General features: G+C 39.4%; 1 protein-coding gene across 1 annotated transcript in view; it reads right to left on the reverse strand.

Annotated features, from left to right (window-relative positions):
- Positions 1–19,791, reverse strand: part of IQGAP2 (IQ motif containing GTPase activating protein 2) — a 285,284-nt gene that overhangs the window by 48,032 nt on the left and 217,461 nt on the right. Inside the window, exons 15-20 of the mRNA XM_060009287.1 lie at positions 16,294–16,461; positions 10,804–10,946; positions 8,787–8,957; positions 2,655–2,738; positions 1,443–1,514; positions 709–778 (exon numbers count right to left, since the gene is read on the reverse strand). Coding sequence (XP_059865270.1) covers positions 709–778; positions 1,443–1,514; positions 2,655–2,738; positions 8,787–8,957; positions 10,804–10,946; positions 16,294–16,461 — 708 coding nt within the window. The remainder of the gene's footprint in view (positions 1–708; positions 779–1,442; positions 1,515–2,654; positions 2,739–8,786; positions 8,958–10,803; positions 10,947–16,293; positions 16,462–19,791) is intronic.

Below are 19,791 nucleotides of genomic sequence, written 5' to 3' on the forward strand. Positions count from 1 at the left end.
GGAGGTGAAACTGTGTGCTTTTTCCCTTCATATTCATATTTCCAAATTTCTTATACGACTATGTTTCATTCTTAAAATGAGATGAAAAAAATCACAGGCCAGGTAGTAAATTAAACAGTATTCAAATTTAAGTTAATCTTCTGGCTCTTCTGCATTAGATTCCTGCCTCTAGCTCAAATTTAATATAAAAAATCAGCATTTATACCAACTGCATTTTTAAAAAATTGAAGTGTAGTTGATTTATAATGCTGTGTTAGTTTCAGGTGTACAGTGAAGTGATTCAGATATATATATATATATATATTTTTTTAATATTCTTTTTCATTATAGGTTATTATAAGATATTGAATATAGTTCCCTGTGCTATATGGTAGGTCCTTGTTGATTATCTATTTTATAGATAGTAGTGTGTATACGTTAATCTCAAACTCCTACTTTATCCCCCTGCCCCATGCAGCCCATTCCTTTTGAAGAAGAAATCACATCTACTGCATTTACCCCGCTCCATTTAGATAGAAGGGCCCACTTCCTGTCATCACATCTTCCTTTGTGTACTGGTTCAGAACCTGGGGCCTGAAATGGTCAAAATCTACTGGAAATAACGAGCATCCTCTGTTTTTGGAGCCGCCACTGAAGTGACTCAGATGGAAATAACTTGTCCTTGCCTGGTTAATAAGGGATACTTTGTCTCAGAATGCTCCCACTTACCCAATGTTTTGTAGTCATCTCTAGCTTTGTTTGCTCTCAGTAGAGACTGTATTTTCACAATTTCATTGTTCTGCGAAAAAAACAAGACCAGTCACAACTTCCCAGAGTCCCATCTACTCCACTATTTTAGAATTTAGAACTATTTAAGAAGTGACAGCGTTTTCAAAAGGGACACTATTTAGAACTGATAGTATTTAGATGTGGTGTAGTCAATGTTTATTTTTGCATTCTCTTTGAAGAAAGGGGCAAACAAGTTAGCTAAAATATAAACAAGATTGCAAAGGGACTGTTTAAATAAAGAGATTTAAAAAGGGAAAAGAATTTTACCACCAAATTTAGTTGGTCCAATCTACGTTCACATATCTATTCTTCAAAGATCCTAAAAAAATTCCTCCTGCGGGTGTCTATTTAAATTACTCGGTTAGCAGTAATAAGCATTTACAAGTAATGTTGGAAAGTTGAATCTTTTCTCCCTGGCATTACTAGCCCACATCAATTTTCTCTCACCCATTTCCTTTCCAGTTCTGAATGGTGAAGTCTCACTCTGAACCTGAGTTCTGAATAAAAAAATGTAAGAAGCCTCCAAATGGTATCACATTGAGTTCTAAAACCTATTTTTTCCTCCTAGTGTTCATTTCCACCATTTAATAAAAATCATTCAATGCTAACATTCAACCAAGTATTCATTTAGTTCATCCTCAGCCAGGATAAAAATCCACATGCGTGTCTCTTACATGATCTCTGAAATACTTCAGTCGTGAGACGTAATTCTTTCGTGCTGTTACCATCCGGAACCAGGACTGAATCTAAAGATAAGTTAAAAAGACAAATCCAGGCAATTACCAGATAACCTTTCATATCTCTTTATGGAGTCTTTTAAAAATAATATTGAGAGATAATTTGATAAAAAAGTAAAAATTAGCAGCCTACCAACTAATGAACATCTAAAGCCTAATCTTCACCTTCTATCTCCTTCGTTGCTTTTTCTCCTAGGGGTTCAGAACATGTACATGTTATGGTGGGGAAGGTAATGTAGCTCTTCGTACCATTTGGCTTTAATCTCAGTAAATAAAAGCCAAGCAGGCAAGGCATTTTGCTGAGAGTGGCCACGGGTCAGGGGATCAAATGAAACCAAGTTCAGGGTTGCTTCCCACATCTCTTAAACGCAGCGAATATTCTTTAGGTCTTTACAGGAAAACATTTCAAGAGGTCTCACGAGGGACCAACTGTGACCCATGGTTTTCTGAGCGAATAAGCATGTGTTCCAGGGTGAGCAAAGGACATTTCATTCAGGAGCTAGTAATGCACAAGGGGTCTAGACCATGTCATTCTTTGTCCTCACAGTTTAAAAAGTCTTCACAAATCTCATCTGATTCCCATCTCTCTCCAGTCCCACTCTTGTGACTCTGATCTGGATTTCCAAGTTTCTACAAGTTCACTGCTGTACAGTTCTTTAGTTTTCAGCTTCGAGACAGTGGGCACTCCATTGCGTGTTCTTTCTCTAAGCTCGGAGCAACCAGCCTTGCTGGGAAGCTGGGTTAGACCAGCCCACCACCTAAATACAGGCCCTAACTTAGCTCTACTTTCTCTTGTCATTGGCTTTGCATTTGCGTTACAACTAAGGTCTGCACTGTTAAATTTGAGCATTCTAAACATTATTAGCGAAGACCATAAGAAGAACATAAAATAAAACTGGGTTTCCTCCAGATTTTAAATAATCAATTTGGACTTGTTAGAGAAAGACCATATATTATAAAGGACCAGAGACAATAGAGTGTTTTCATGGACTTGCTTGAAGATGATCAGCTAAGTGAGTAGTGGAGGTATGACTCAAACCCAGGACTTGCTTCTGATGTCAAGGCTCAAACATAGTCTGTCTTCTAGAAGCAAAACGAAAATGAAGGGAAAAGTTTAAGTCAAGCACTAAGGTAGGAAAGGGTGTTTACCTTCACAACAGAAGGAATATTATCAATGAACATTTGTCGCCTGTGCATATAGGAGGCCCGCTGTTTATGTCCCTTCCAAAAAGCCTGTGGAAAATAATGAGTTACAGAATTACTTACATGTAACAGTTTACTTTAGAAAGTGCAAGGACGGAGTACATCTCAGGAGACACTGAGTTGGGACAATGTTGGGGATCCTCCCTTCCAAATCTCATCTGGACACCATCCCTAGGGGTGGACATTAAACTGGGCAGAGCATACCAGCTCACACCTGAGGCTTGCCCCAAGTTTGGGAAAGGAATTACCAGGTGGAAGCCCAGTTTCTGGTTTGAAAGTTTAATTTTACCAAGGCCCTGGCTGATAAGAAGTCATAATAATATGGAATTGCCCTGAAACATACAAACAGATCAATTGGGTGCTGGTATTATTTGGTAACAGTATAAGATGCTTCAAAATAATGACTAGTAATTAGCTTTCCTCCAACAAGTGGGCCACTGTGATCCAGACTGAAAAGGAAGATGACTCTGGATCCCTGAAAATAGGAGTACTGTGACTGATCTTTTATTATTGCATCTATTTTTACATAAAGTTTAACGAGGCTTCATCAACATAGCTTTACAAGGTTATCACCATCAAAGAGAACTTTTACAGGAAACATTTGCAAAAAGTGGACACAAACTGGTATCTTTAGAATGATAAATCCATAGCTGTTATAAAGTTTATTCCAATTCATTTTTGAGAATCTTTTTATTGAAACATATCTTTGTAATTCACTCCAATTCTCTGATTTTGTTTTTCAGGTTAGAAATGAAATACAAGTTCTGTGTTAAAAAGGACAAATACAAAAAAATCAAGTTTGTTTTTGGCCTCGCAGCGCAGCTTGCGGGATCTTAGCTCCCTGACCAGGGACCGAACCCGGGCCACGGCAATGAAAGCGCCGAGTTCTAACCACTGGGACACCAGGGAATTCCCCCAAATCAAGTGTTTTTTTTTTTTGTTTGTTTGTTCAAGTTATTTTTTATAAATTTCTTTTCACATCTGCATATATCAATCTACCTCATTCCTTCTTTTTAAAAAGGTATGCGGAATTTTATTGCCATTTAAAAAATAATATACTTTTTGGTAATGATTCAAAACAAAACAGTCATGATGGAATAAGTAGCCAACTGAGTACTTGCTCCAGACTTCCCCTCTTAATTTAAATCCCTAGAAATGATAAATATGCTTTTTAAAAAAACTTAATTTTGAAATAATTATTGACTCACAGGAAGCTGCAACAGTAATACATTGAGTTCCATGTACCCTTTTATCCAGCTTCCGCCAATGGAAACATCTTACAAATATGCTTTTAAAGCAATCCATCATAGTGCTAGAACACAAGAAGGCATATGGGTCAAAAACTATGAGGGATCTTGGAAGAGAGAAGGTAGCTTGAATTGGCTGAAACAGGGAACCACAGAACACAATTCTACAAATACTGGGAACCTCTACAAAAAATGTGAGCTGGCTCTAAGCTTGAGAGAGCCTTGAATGTCAGTCTGAGAAATTTTGGGAAAGTTGTCACATCACTCATTGCCAAGCAGTGAGGGGAATAAAAGTATAGATGGGGAGTAGGAATTGGGAAAAGTACAAAAGAGTATAGCCTTTTTGGAGGGAATTTAGCAGTATCAAATTTAAAATTATTTAGCGTTTCACCCAGTGTTTCTAATTTTCAATATACCCAGCCTAAGGAAATATAAGTACCTGTGTAGAAAAACAATATATAAGGATTTTTGTTGCAGCATTGTTTGTAATACCGAAAATATGTAGAGAACAGAATATTGACAAATAGGGAAACGGGATAAACTGTGATTGCGCTCACACTAATGGCAATCTAACTGGTAACTTATTTGTCATGATGGGTCTCAATGGTGACTCGTGTTTTTGTGGCTAACACTGTTTTAAAGCACAGAGGTGCAAATGTGCCAATAATATTATACATCCCATTCCTTGATCCAAATTGAAAGGCAACCAAGATACTGGGATTAGCTCAATTTCTCATTCTGTGTTTTTGGAATTATCTCAATTCCAGAAACACTATTAATCTCTATTAGCTCAGATTCTCAAAGATTCTGGATAAGGAATCTGTTGTAGTAACAGAAGATCTAATACTGAAGCATGTTTGCATTAGTGGAATGAACCCACTTGTCCGTTTTGTACTGTTTTTAATGTCCTAAGGATTCAGCGCTCACCAACAGTACTTTCCTGAAGATTTCATTTTGTATTTCATCTCTTTAATGATTAATGTCGATTTTTCTGGAATCTACATTTATATTTTTATTGCTACCTTTCCAAACCAAGGCAACTTGGCTGGGTTTTGAAGTTTTGGTCTATAGAAGCAGAGTACTACAGGCTTCCTATTTTATTTGTCAAAATTTAACATTCTTCTTTTTTAGTTTGTAAGTTTTAGTTTCATTAGGATTGGCTTTTCTCATTCTGTGCAAGGCCCAGAGACTGAAGGCTCTTCTAATTAGAGGCTCTTTATTAAAAATAATTATAGGTATAAAGTTGGGAGGAAGGTGCTATTGATAAAAATGCAAAAGGAGACAGAATTCTAAACCATAAAGCCATTTAGAAGCAGCTTTTTATAAACAATTAGAGAGAAGGCGTTTACCAAAACATCAATCTCTCTCTTGACTGGTATGAGAACTTGCGTGAAAATTTATAATAGCCATGTTTTTGTTTTGTTTTTTGTTACCATAAATATATTTTCTGTGCAATTCAGCTGTAACAAAGGAGTTTCCCAAGATACCTAGACCTCAGAAGTTACTGTTCTGTTTTATAGATTCTAATTGTCAATCTCTAGAAAATCTGGCTTGCTACATTGGTTGCCTCGCTTGATAATTGGGCACTCAGGATAGTAATATTCAAATTACCAACTTCTGAAGCACAAATTCTGTGATCTCTCTGTTAGCCAAGAAAACCCTAAATATTGGCCTCTTTTCCCACTCTGCCTAAAGCTACAATTCCGCAACCTGCAAGAGTAGTCAGTTACATTCAAACAATGTAATGAAGGACTGTCCCATCAGGTCACCCCCTTCCTCCCGGCCCCAGATTCTGCCACAGCTCCTGACAACCTGCACTTGCTTCACAGAAGCTTGTTTCTTTTTCTTTGCCCCCATGCTTGTGGCACTCTCTGACCTGAAGTTCAATAATTTAGCAATTCTCAGGGCTAAGTTTTGGTATTTCACTATTATGCTTTTTCCTACAAAGTGGCATTTCAGCGTTCTTCAGTTCAAGGAAAAAAATATTGTAGCTAACTCTTTTTTCCTGTCTTGATTTTTCTGATCTCTTCCTGGGCCAACCAACCACTGGATGTTGGATCCCCACTACCTGCCCTCTGAGTCACGATCTCTACCGCCTCATCACTTCGAACACTTGTTGAGCACTTAATAGCTGCATACTGGGCAAAGTCTGTTATGTGTATTATCCCATTTAATCCCTACAACCCTGCGATAAAATGGGTATTATCATCTTCAGATGAGAAAATGTATTTTAAGTCATCTATTCTTAGCTTTTTCTGTGATTTTTCTCAAGTTCTCCACGTGTTTCAATCGCTTTCAGTGTCTGTTCTACCTTCTGCAGTTATAAGCTCATTCCCATTCTAGGATGTCATTTTTCTTCCTCTCTGTAGCTACGGGTTATCTTTTCATTTTATCATGCTGTCTTGTTTCATCAAGTCCATGCATCTTATTAAATTTCTTAAAAGCATAAAGCAGTTTCAGTATAAACATTTCTACTGTCTCCTGGAATATGAGAATCCTCAGATGTTAATTTATGTTTTACAACTTATATCCATTTTTCTTTCTTTTGGCTATAAAATCTTCATTTTTGTTTGAGATTTTTTTCTGGCTCTCTTCTTAAATGTTGGCCATTTTTTCAGGGCTTTCTTACTGTTCAAATATAATATGGTTATCATAGATTCTCATTACCTTCCTCTGTGTTTACTTGGCCACCTTCTGAGTTGTCTGAGACAAAGGATTGGCTACTGATGACATACACTCTCTGTACCATATCTAGCTCCTTGGGAGGAGACTGTCGGTGGTAGCACAGCGGAGCTGGGGTGTGGTTGCCCTCAGCCTGGGAGCTTTTTCTCTGAATTTGTTGAGACTACTGTGTCTGGGGTTGATGCAGCCAGCTAAGAAGTTTGAGCTGTTCCACGGAGGGGAAATCTTCAGATTTGACATCATTCCCCTAATTTGGAATGAATCAGCCACTTCTGCAAAAAATGAGATTAGCATGATGCCCTTTGGTTCATGGTCTTCTGGTTTTCTGGGTCAGACCACATTCATCTCTAGGTTATAGCCTGACTTTAGACCTCATGCCCTCCTTGTTAGAAAACTGTCAGAAGTAGGGGGAAGGAAGTCATCACGGGGTGACTTCATAGTGTAATGGCTTCTTCTTCAATACTGCTGCTTCCACGGAGGTGGGGAGGAAAGGCTCCAGGTGACCGTTTCCATCTTTTCCCCAGCTCTCTCCTGATTTTAGCCCTGGGTCCTAACATCAGGCGGATGTTATACTAGAGGGCTCTGTAGAGTGTCTTGCAACTATAACACAGCTCTGAGCAGACTGGAGAGCTTGAGGTTGGTCCAAATTGTGTCACACTGGCTAACACTCTTCGAATTCTGTGCAAAAGTAGAGCCTCAGCATCAGTGTAGATGATGTTATACTTAAGATTTTGTTCACTTCCTGTATGTTTTGTCTACCATTTATTTAAAGAAGGAATAAACTGGAAAACTTACGGGTTCACCTAGAAAACTCCTTTGAGTATCAAGTTTTTTTTAAAAATTTAGTTATTTTATTTATTTGATTTTTAGCTGCATTGGGTCTCTATTGCTGTGCACGGGCTTTCTCTAGTTGCAGCGAGTGGGGGCTACTCTTCGTTGCAGTGCATGGGCTTCTCATTGGGGTGGCTTCTCTTGTTGCACAGCACGGGCTCTAGGTACGCAGGCTTCAGTAGTTGTGGCTCGCGGGCTCAGTAGTTGTGGCTCGCGGGCTCTAGAGTGCAGGCTCAGTAGTTATGGTGCATGGGCTTAGTTGCTCCGCGGCATGTGGGATCTTCCCGGACCAGGGCTCGAACCCGTGTCCCCTGCATCGGCAGGCGGATTCTTAACCACTGTGCCACGAGTGAAGCCTGAGTATCAAGTTTATAGAAGAAGTTTCTTTTAAAAAATTAATCATTCCTGCCTTCTAACATCTTAAGCTCTGAGCAAACTCAGATATTTGAGCACCTATCATATGCAAGACACAAGAATACAAAAGTTTTAAAAACTCATCTTCTGTCCTGTACAATATTATAGTTAGGTGGGGAAGCAGATCAGTACACCAATGATCACAAAAGAGAAGCCCTTCAACTTACAACCTTTCAATTTTGGAAATTTAATAGTTACTGGCCAAAGCAAAAAGCCACCAAACTATGCTCATCAACAACAGTATCACTTTGGATGCAGAAAAAGGAACAAACACACGGCCTTTTGGAAACCAGCGTGGTGGTTGAGAGAGGATGCTAGGGGAACACAGAATAGAAACATCTAAATCTAGCAAGTTCCTCTCCTGTGAACCAGAACATTCGGACAAGTCATGCAAGCTTAAGAAGAAAAAGGTTGGGAATGAGGATGCCTCTTGCAGGCCTGAATGAAGAAGGAGATTATATAAGAGGGAAGATAGCCTCAGAGATGCTACATTTATTTCATGAGCTATTCTGTTCTTTAGGCTACAAGAGTATAGAAACTCAGACGCCACTCAACATCCACTAACCACTAAGAAACCAATTCAAAAGCACCTGAGGTCAGACAGTAGGTGACACAAGGATATCCGCCTTTTTAGAGAAACAGGATTTCAACTCTGATCTCAGGTATTCCCCTGCCTCTGACTATTCACAGTGTCCTGAATACTTTCCAGAAGACCACAGGTGAAAAATCATCCAACATCCTTCCCATCTCGGAGTCTTCAATAAAGTAGACTCAGGGGCACTGATTAAGAACAAAATCTGCAGTCACATTTGTTTATTAGAATGCTGGTAGTTGACTGTCCTGTTATCAAATAACATTTTCATGGAATGAGTTTTCTGTAACGAGTGGTAGGTGACTCACATACCTGTATTTTGATCACATGCTCTTCTTGTTCATACAAAAATGATTTCCTAGCTTCATACTCTTTCCTAAGGAGGGGTCCTGAGGTTGCGGCTTGAAAGCGCAGAAGCATATCTTCGGTAGCAGACCACATCTTCTCACGAATGTAATCTGCTGTAACTTCCTCAATAATGTCCTGGCAAGAGATATTTCTTATGGTTACACTTCACACATCAGATGAAAGGAGCATAGAGAACAGCTTCTGGAAATTTTATCTTTCAGAAAACGATCTGCATAGCTCTTTCTGGCTTGGTGTAAAAAAGATCTGACCAGAGCCGAGGGATGAACTGGCTCAGCTTCTCTCTAGTGATACGGTTCTGGAATCCTCTGAACTTTGTGCTGAGATGGTATGAGAATGAGGTTGAATGGTCTCAGGATTTGGAGGTAGAGGTGTATAGATGATGCTGGCAGGGACCAGGCAAGAGGTCTGATCTCCTCAGAGTGTAAAAGAGACAAGGATGATTACAGTAAGAGTATGCATCACCTCCTCCCTCTCCTGAGGGAAAGACTGCAGTGCCCATGAAGTCCTTGGGCTTTTCTTGCCCAGGCCAGAGGAGGCAGATCCCTGCAATGAGTAGGGGAAAACTCAAAATAAACTTGGGAGAAAATAAAAGACTTGGAGCAGAAGAAAAGGAGGTGGGAGAGGAAAGATAAGCGCTATTGAGGGCAGACAGGGAAACCTAGATGAATGAGAAAAAAAGGAAGAAGGGGGATTGTGAGAAGTCTTCATGTGGATGACGAACTGGGTTTACTTTTATGTTCTTTGAGAGACGCAAGCAAAGACTGGACTCGCTTCTATGGCGGATGTCTCTTATCCAGTGTGACTGGACTCAATGGATGGTTAATTTAAACAATTAAAAGTGAAATCATATAAAAGATGCATAAATACTTTTAAGGAGACATATGCACATTCTTGAATAAATTCAGTAATTTCAGATTGACTAGAATTTTTTTTTTTTTTAACAGCATAGACCCTCCACTTTTTATTAATCCTGATACTCCACTTCACGAAGTTACACCTAGGGCATCTTTGGATGCCACATGAGCAGTTCTGGCTCTGATTTAACCCTTCAATGCTGCTTCTTCACAGTTTGACACATCCTTTCAATGAGAGCATATGGTTTTTAAATACTGGCCATAATTTCATTTTTCAACAAAGCAGCACTAATAGTTCATTTCCACAATGCCATTTTCCTATAAACTCTGGGAACTTTACACATTTGAAATTAGTTAATAAATATGTTTTTCACTATCTTCTTGTCATTCAGGATTTCTGTGGCATTGTCATCCCCAAGCCACAGTTTTTTTCTCCGAGTTTTGGTAAATACCGCACCGGTGATTCTGTCCACAATACTGCTGCCCTGCAGTATCTTTGATGCTGGTGACTGTGAACAGTTCTATAAGAGCTACATTTGTGAGTTCTATTTTTTTCAAAACCAAACTCAATTATTAGAAGTATTTTCTCTTTAAACTACAATGCCTGGATCAAAGAGCAATTTTCACATCTTCCGGGTCCAACTTTTGGTCTCAAGTCCAAAGCAATCTTGGTGAACATTCCTTCAAGAGTATTTCTCCTGGGGAAGCATTATTCACTTTAATGGACCTATGTATCTTTCTTATAGGTTGAGGTTGGGGGGAAAGAAATAAGACATTTTGAATACTTACAACCAAGGAATTACCACTAATTGAGCTTTGGTGTCAAGGAAAACCTGGAGATTGATTTCTCAGGATAATCTCTCATCCTAAAGAAGCTGAAAGAGCTTTATTCCCCTAGTGCTGTTTGGTGTTGCTCTGACATACGGAAAACATTCTAAAAGTCAGTAACCATGCAGCCACATCCAACTGTAGTTCATGAAGACTTTACTCCCTATCCGGTCTTCAAATAAATTAGTTCTTCCCATCAATTCCATGATTCAAAAGTAGAAAAGCAATCACATTTATCTTTATATAGTACACCTTCTCATCAAACACCAACGTCCTACCTCAATTTCTTTTCCCATGAGCCATGATTCTTTAAGCAAGCAGGATTCAGGTGCGACCCAGGAACTCTCTTTTGAATCGATGTTGTAGTAGTAATCATATTTCTCCTGCAGGTTGAGTTTGAGCCACGAACCTTCAGTAGACACTGAAGAAAAAGGTTTGTTAAATTCCAGAGAGGAACATGGAAACTTTCAACATTAATGTAGTTTCTTCAATAAGTAAATTAATTGAATGAATATGCTTTTCACCAAACATTCAGACAGTGTGTTAAAATCATCAGCAAGGACTCATTAAAATGGAATGAATTCTATGTATTCAATGGCAGCTCCCTGCTAAGCCAAAGAAAAAGGAGGAGAGAGTAATGTCTAATGCTGGCTCCGCATACCAAGTTTTTCATGAGGATGAAAAGAGTTGCAAATGGCCAACAAGAAGGAAAAGCAAACAAGGATGGATACCCCAGGTAGATGTGGATAGCAACACAAGGAGACAGGGGAGACGGATGAGGAAGAATCGTCTTTATTTAGAAAGGCTTCCAGCAACTTCTTTGAAAAGGAGTGACCTACAAGGCCTGTGACCCATTATTTAAGGAGAACCCATTATTATTATTTTTTAAAATTAATTAACTAATTAAGTTTTGGCTGTGCTGGGTCTTAGTTGCTGCACGTGGGCTTTCTCTAGTTGCGGTGACCGGGGGCTACTCTTTGTTGTGGTGCATGGGCTTCTTATTGCAGTGGCTTCTGTTGTTGTGGAGCACGGGCTCCAGGCGCACGGGCTTCAGTAGATGTGGCTTGCGGGCTCAGTAGTTGTGGATTCTGAGCTCTAGAGTACAGGCTCAGTAGTTGTGGCGCACGGGCTTAGTTGTTCTGCAGCATGTGGGATCTTCCCGGACCAGGGATGTAACCCGTGTCCCCTGCACTGGCAGGCGGATTCATAACCACTGCACCACCAGGGAAGTCCCGAGAACCCTTTATTTAATGATCTGCATTAAATCAAAGCAGAAGTGACTCATCTTTGCAGACAACTTTATTCAAAGCACAAAATGGCATACACAACCTCTGAGGTCACTAAGCAGGGAAAAGGAAAATTCCTGGTCCCTCTGACTCACCTTGCTCTACACAACCACACAAAAGCAGAAAAAAAATGTTGAAAGAACTTAATTTTGCTGGGGGCGGGCGTGGGGTGGATATTAGAAAAAAACAAAACAAAACTATGACAGTCATGGCTTAAATTGGCCAAGAAGAATATCTCCTCATGAATTTATGTGCTATACTTCCTATTTAGCAATCTATTTATTTTGCTGAATGGTTATGATTCTTGTCCCAGATCAGAGAGCTAAAAACAACAATAAAACAGAAACTTCTGACCAAGCTAAGCCAACTGATGCCAAGTGCGCATTAGAGCAATTGCCTTTATAGGGAAATCAAAATTTGACTGAATTTCCTCAAAGAATATTTAAATGGATTCAAATATCTAAGCAGAGATAACTTTAAGGCGTGTTGATTTAATGTGTGTTGATTCTTTATTTGGTTTTGTGTGTTGATTTTTTTTTTTTTTTTTTTTGCGGTATGCGGGCCTCTCACTGTTGTGGCCTCTTCCGTTGCGGAGCACAGGCTCTGGACGCGCAGGCTCAGTGGCCATCGCTCACGGGCCCAGCCGCTCCGTGGCATGTGGGATCTTCCCAGACCGGGGCACGAACCCGTGTCCCCTGCATCGGCAGGCGGACTCTCAACCACTGCGCCACCAGGGAAGCCCATGTGTGTTGATTCTTTACTTGGCTTTTAATGCCCCTCAACTGTTCTGTCAATGCCCAGGAACAGAGATATATCTCTCTTCAAATGGGCAGTCAGGCAGTTGTTATCTGTTTAGAAATGCTGGTCTACTAGAAAATATATTGTATAGTCAAATTAGGATGATCACAAGTAATCATTATATTTTCAATCACCAACAGTTGTCAGATTCACAAGCGCTTTCAGAATAATGAAAACCCTTTTTAAGGCAACTCTCTCAGTGGCAAGGAAAGAAAGCAAATAAAGATGGTGAAAATGGGTATGTTTTATTTTCATAAGAACTGAGAAGTAAAAAGTTCTTAGTTGGTTAAAAGCCAACCACATTGGGACTTGCCTGGTGGCACAGTGGTTAAGAATCCGCCTGCCAATGCAGGGGACACGGGTTTGAGCCCTGGTCCAGAAAGATCCCACATGCCGTGGAGCAACTAAGCTATGAGCCACAACTACTGAGCCCCCGTGCCACAACTACTGAAGCCCGCACGCCTAGAGCCTGTGCTCTGCAACAAGAGAAGCCACTGCAATGAGAAGCCCATGCACCACTGCAATGAAGAGTAGCCCCTGCTCGCCGCAACTAGAGAAAGCCCGTATTCAGTAACGAAGACCCAACGCAGCCAAAAATAAAAATAATAAATAAATAAATAAATAAATAAATAAATAAATAAAAGACAACCACATTGGCACTGTAAGGGTTATTTGAGTAGGAATGTCAGTGGATAATAGAAAAAGAGAATTTTATCATTTTCACATCAAGTATGAGTTTAGAGTCAGATCAAAGGCTGAGGAGGGCATCTCCAGAACAAGAGAAATACAGTTGGTTTGTTACTTAGGGAAAAGACTAATTACGGGCCTTTGAGGGACCATACAAGAGAAAGATACCCGTGAGTTAAGAGGTGGTGAGCATTCTATAAGGAAGCATACTTTCTAGATTCCTTCCAGACAAAATCATACCTATATAAGACCTAAACTGAACAATAAGGCTGAGTGATCTACCAAAGAGTGAACACTTGTTTGGGAAAAAATAGACATCCTAGAATCAGAGGTGAAAGAGTAAGAATAAATCATCCCATTCACTCCCCCAAATAATGTTCACAGCTCTATAGGGAATGAAAGTTAGTCTTTAGTTGGCTAGAAAGTTTTTCCTCTTCCTTCTAGAACAGGGGTTGGCAATCTTTTTCTATAAAGGGCCAGAGAGTAAATATTTTCAGTCTTGTGTGCTACAGGTCTCTCATACAGCTACTTGACTCGCCAGTGTAGCATGAAAGCAGCCAGAGACGATATGTAAATTAATGAGTGTGGCTGAATTACAATAAAACTTTATTTATAACAACAGGTGGCAGCCCAAGAATCCACTAAAAAACTATTAGAATAGATGAGTCCAGGAAGGTTGCAGGATACAAAATCAATATACACAAATCAATTTTATGAAAATATGCCCACACAAAAGCTTGAATACAAATGTTTACAGAAGTATTATTCAGGATAGCCAAAACTGGAGAAAAAAAATCTAAATTCTATCAACTGATGAATGGATAAACAAAATGTGGCATATTCATACAATGGAATATTATCAGCCATAAAAAGAAATGAAGAACTGATACGTGCTACAACATGGTTGAACTTTGAAAACATTACACTACGTGAAAGAAGCCAAACACAGTATCATTTAATTTATATGAAGTGTCCAGAAGAGGCAAAATCAGAGAGACAGAGAGTAGATTAGCGATTGCCTGGGGCTGAAAGTTGGGGGTAGGGAGCAATGTGTCATAGGTAAGGGGCTTTGTTTATTATAAGGAAAAATATCCTTTATTAAAAGGCAAATTAACTAGTGGTGGTGTTTTTAGTGTTAAGTAAAAACTTCTGAATTTCACACCTTAAAAGAGTGAATTTTATGGTATGTGATATATCTCAATAAAAAAATCAATTATATTTCTATATGTGAGCAATAAACAACCCCAAAGTGAAATTAAGAAAACAACATTTACAATGGCATCAAAAATAATAAAATACGGAGGAATAAATGCAACTAAAGAAATGCAAGCCCTATACATTGAAAACTACAAAACATTGTTGAAAGAATTAAAGACCTAATTAAAAGCAAAGACATACCATGTACATGGATCAGAAGACTCAATATTGTTAAGATGGCAATATGCTTCAAATTGATCTACAGCTTCAACACAATCTCTAACAAAGTCCCAACTCTCTTTTTGTTTCCAGAAAAAAATGAATCTAAGGGATCTCCTATGTTTCTAAATTGGCTACCTCGGGACATTTTTTCTTCACTGACCGGGACATGGCACTTGGGAAGAGGAGTAGGCAAGTTTAGGGAAAAGAAGATAAAACTAAGTTTGGGCCAGGATGATTTTGAAATTATGATGGATCATCTCTAGGAACTCACCCCTGCATAAATACAGTTGTACAATTCTTTCCTCGTGAAGGATGAGGTAGGGGCCCTACAGTAACTCCTGATGAAGAGTTGTGAAGGGAACAGAGAGAGGCTCAAGGGTGATCAGGTGCCAAGTAGGAGAGGATGGCCCCATTTCCATTTCATTACCAGAAAATTTGTGGAATTGGAGGGTAGAATTCCCAAGTGAGAAATACATCAGACTAATTTACAAGGAAGTACATAGGGTACTTTTGGACAGACTTCCAGTGAACTAAAAAAAAAAATATATTTTTTTTCCTTAAGTTCCACTTCTAAGGCCATATATTGTCACAGCAGTTTCCTAAAGATGAAAAGTACTATGTACATGACCCATGATGTGGTACAAGTAAACACCAGCCTAAGAGTCAGGAGACACCTTGATCCTTGACACTAGGACATAGCAAGTGCTCAACAAAAATCTACTAAAGAGATGATGGATTATCTCTGCCAAAAATTAATCTCCTTGGATTTGTCATTTTCTCCCTCTGTCCAAAATGTCATCAAGATTTTCTAAATCTGAAATATGAGTCTTAAACTCATGATCTAAAACACAGTTTCCACAGCTAATATTTCATGATCTGCCATTGGATTGTACAGGCCTAAGTATATGCCAAGGCTCTTGGAGACCAATTTGCTGCTTATTTTGTACTTTCAAAATTACGTTTTACTTCCACTTAATATTGTATAATAATGTGTCATTTGTTTCAAAAAGGATGGAGAGAAATATTAGTGTAAAAATCAGTTTGTACCACTAGAGGGATGGCTCAACAGCAAGATCTATAGGAAGCAAGGTCTTCTTCTTTTTTTTTTTTTTTTGAGAAGCGATTCCAGTATTTATTTCCAGGATTCATACACTTGGATATGACTCTTTCATTATGACAGACACTATCAGAACTCCATTTTAGAAGCATGGGGACTCTGGGGCAAAAGGACAAGGATTAAGGTTTGAGAGAAAGACAATAACTCTTTTAAAGGAAAGCAGGAGATGTCTTTGAGGAGGCTACCCTATATCTGCCCTACTTTCTGTAAAGTCTCCTTTAATACTGTATTTTCTCTAGTATATGGCACGCACACACAGCCATCAAGTTAATCACAGCTTTCTAAGAGACAAAAAAGGAAAAGCAACACCTAAAAAATTTCCTTTGCCAGAGATGATAAACATTTCAGAAACGTTCATTTGAAAGTGATTATCTGTCTTAAAATTAAGGTAACACAATACCACAGAAACCATCATATTCAAAATGCCAATTTAGTTTGTGCTAAACGATGAAGAAGCTTACCACTTTTAGATTTTTGCTCTTTTGCCTTCGCAAGGGTGTCATAGTACCTGTCAGCACATTCGGGCATTACATCGTTTGTATTACCAACGGCAGACTTCAAAACAGACAAAATATCACTTTGCTTCTCCTTCTCCAAAAACTGATTAACATCAACGACCAGTGTAACCCCTGGGTAATGAAAAATAAATGTTTCTGTTAATCGTTATCTTCTACTCACCCCAGAGGCATGCAAAGATATAATTCAACCTTTTAGGAATGCATTGGTATTAAACCTGTTTACCCTTTGAGAGTATGCACTACATACGCCCCAGAGAGTCACCAACTGCTCAGGTGGTTAAGAGGAATAAAATCCCATAGGAGCACTGTTTATCAAAAATCACAGTATTTCCTGGTTACTCTTGTGTGATATCAAGGTACTAGGTTCTGTTCATCGTGGTGATCTGTGAAATGGGGCGGGGGGGGGACACATATTGACAGTAGTTATGCAGCCCTTAAGCAGGTTATTAATCTGTATTTGAGAACTAGCTTTATGAAGACATGTATTTATTTTAGAACAAGTAAAATGCTATCTAAGCCACAGAAATCCTGAAATTCTCTGGTATAGTGCAAGTTTAAGATCGTCCTTAGCAACCTGAACGAATGTTCTAGAAAGGCAACAGGTACAGCTGGTGGATATGTGCAGTGGAGTCCAGAAACTTAATTGTGGAACCAATTTAGACCTAGAAAGCATGTTATCCCATTTCACATTTCTGCCTCTCCCCACAAATAAAACCTCACTGGACTCTTGGTTGCCTCAAGAAAGTTAACGCGGTGAATCCCTTATCATCTATTTTAGTTCCAGGTAAGGATATTCTGGCCCAACCAATGGACCTACTGTCTTCACAACCTATAAATGCACTGAGTTAGCAAGGCAGAACAAAAAAAATGGAAGAAACCAGGTTAAGCACTTTCTAGATGAAAAAACATCTTGATGAAAAGAAAGGAGAGAGATGGATTTTTTTTTCTTTCTTTCTTTTTAAACACACACGTCAAACTCTGCCATACAAATGCTAAATGGTATACTGCTGTCATCAAATTATGCTCACACGTGCATAGAACTGTGAAGGCTGACGTGGTAAGAAAAACAGTCTGACTTTTGACAGCCATGAGTCCACGTCATGCAAATCTCAAGGAGCAGGTGAAGAGTAAAGACCTCCCACAGCCAACTCCAGTTGTTGCTGAACAAAAGCTACACCAGTAGGTACTTTCACATATAAAGTTAATGGGAACAGGTAAGCTGCCCCCCTTTCCTCTTCTCCAGGAAAGCTTTGCAGAACAAGAAGAAGGCAGTACTGGTGTTGGAGATGTCTGTGGTCTGAGAGATGTGGAAAGAACAAGGAAATGACAAAGGATCCTCACGTGAATTACATCCGACAGCTTCATCGAACCCAGTGAAATGCTGTTTTCCTTAAAAGACGGATATTACGCAGGCAAACATTTCTTGCAAATGTATGTATTGATGTGCAAGCAGTGGGTCCATGGGTTAATCTTCCAGATAACTGAAGCTGACTCCTTTAGGTGCCAACCTTCATCTTAACAGAATCATGCGCCACGAAAATCTAAAGCCCCAGTAAAAACCCTAACAGAACAGTTTCTATCCTGCTCATCGTTGTACCCACAGTCCCTGGTACGTATCAGGCGTTTAACATTTGCCGAGAGCTGCCAGAACAGTCCTTCATGTCATTAAAATTATACTGTGCTGTAATACGGTGAGTGGTAACTTCAAGGACTTATGGAGGTGTTGGGGCTGTTTTGCTCCTGCACTAAATGGCCTCAAATTCCTCTTTTTAGTTTTCCTCTAACGTCACTGTCAGTTATCACCTCTTGTTCCTGTCTGAGCGCCTGCACGGGGCAGCCCAAACACCTAACTTCCTGGTAGGTCATGGCTTCTGAGCTGGGAAGAGATACAACCAAGAGATTAGCCTTATGCCGAAGATAAGAATAAACAGGCTCAAAGTAGCTGTCCAGGTGGTCCCCACTGAGTTGAGAAAATCAGTTGTAGTCCACAGGCTTTGAGACAGCTATTTTGCTTGCTTTTTTCTTCATCTATGGGTTGTGATTAAGTTCCAGATAGATGAGAATGACAGATAAATGATATCCGGAAAGTCAGGTATGTTTCTGCTATGGAACAAATGAAGAAAACGTCCCCCACATCTCCTAAGAGATCCAAAAATGTGTTTGCTTTACGTGGGTTCTTAGGAGGAGAACGTAAAACATCTTTTTATGTATAAAAGCACAGATCTACATATGGCACATAAAGAGGTAGACGATATATCTGTGGTATTAAAATGTCACGGTAAAGAGCACCATGGGAAAAAAAAAAGGCTAGAAAGATTCCTTAGGGTGCAGTAATGGAAAAAGGCTGAAAAACATTGCTCTAAGGAGTCAAAAAATGGAGAAAACCCTACTTTAAGAAAGCAGGATGCTCCAGTGAAAATGGACATTGGGCCAAAACGAAGGAGTGTTGAGTTACTATGCCCTTTTAAATCTTGCCTGTGGTAACATACACGGGTCAGCACATTTTCTTTTATCAAATTATCTGGGAGTGGGTTTGATAATTGCAACATGTGATCAGAATCTGTTTTTAAGTCTTCATACAAAGGATGAAGAATGCTTTTAAAAGTAAGATGAAATTCCTTGTTGATAAAACTGGAAAATTGTCAACTCAGTATAAGAATATAGTTGGTTTTATCTTCAGAACATCTATTTGTTGTTATATATCATAGAAGACACTGTATCAACTCTTTCAAGGGATAGGACAGAAGTAGAAGAAAGGATTTTAAAGGTGCAAGTGTGGAGTAAAGAATCACACATTTGAGGAAATTTCTTATATTCATAGTAAATAGAAACGTTGAGTCTCAAGAGGATGAACTTAACATTTGCTGCCAAACATAAGCAGAACACAGAATAAAAAGGAATAAAATAACTCTAAACTGGTCTGATCTTTAAGAGAAAAATCATAACCCTTTTAGGCTATTTGAGTGCCTGTATGATAATCTAATTTCTTAAAAGTGTTCCTTCAAACTAAGGCTGCCTTCAGTCTTATCTATAAATTTAAATCTCTTGTGTACACAACTCAATTTTATTTTTTTTCTTAAGGATTAGAGTGCTAGATGGGACTTGCCTGGTGGCACAGTGGTTAAGAATCCGCCTGCCAGTGCAGGGGACACGGTTCGATCCCTGGTATGGGAAGATCCCACATGCCGTGGAGCAACTAAGCCCGTGCGCCACAGCTACTGAGCCTGTGCTCTAGAGCCCGCGAGCCACAACTACTGAGCCCACGTGCCACAACTACTGAAGCCTGCGCACCTAGAGCCCATGCTCCGCAACAAGAAAAGCCACCACAATGAGAAGCCCGCGCACTGCAACGAAGAGTAGCCCCCGCTCACCACAACTAGAGAAAGCCCACGGGGAAGCAATGAAGACACAGCGCAACCAGGAATTTTAAAAAAAAAAAAA

Source organism: Delphinus delphis, chromosome 3 (assembly GCF_949987515.2).
Source record: "Delphinus delphis chromosome 3, mDelDel1.2, whole genome shotgun sequence".
Taxonomy (NCBI): domain Eukaryota; kingdom Metazoa; phylum Chordata; class Mammalia; order Artiodactyla; family Delphinidae; genus Delphinus; species Delphinus delphis.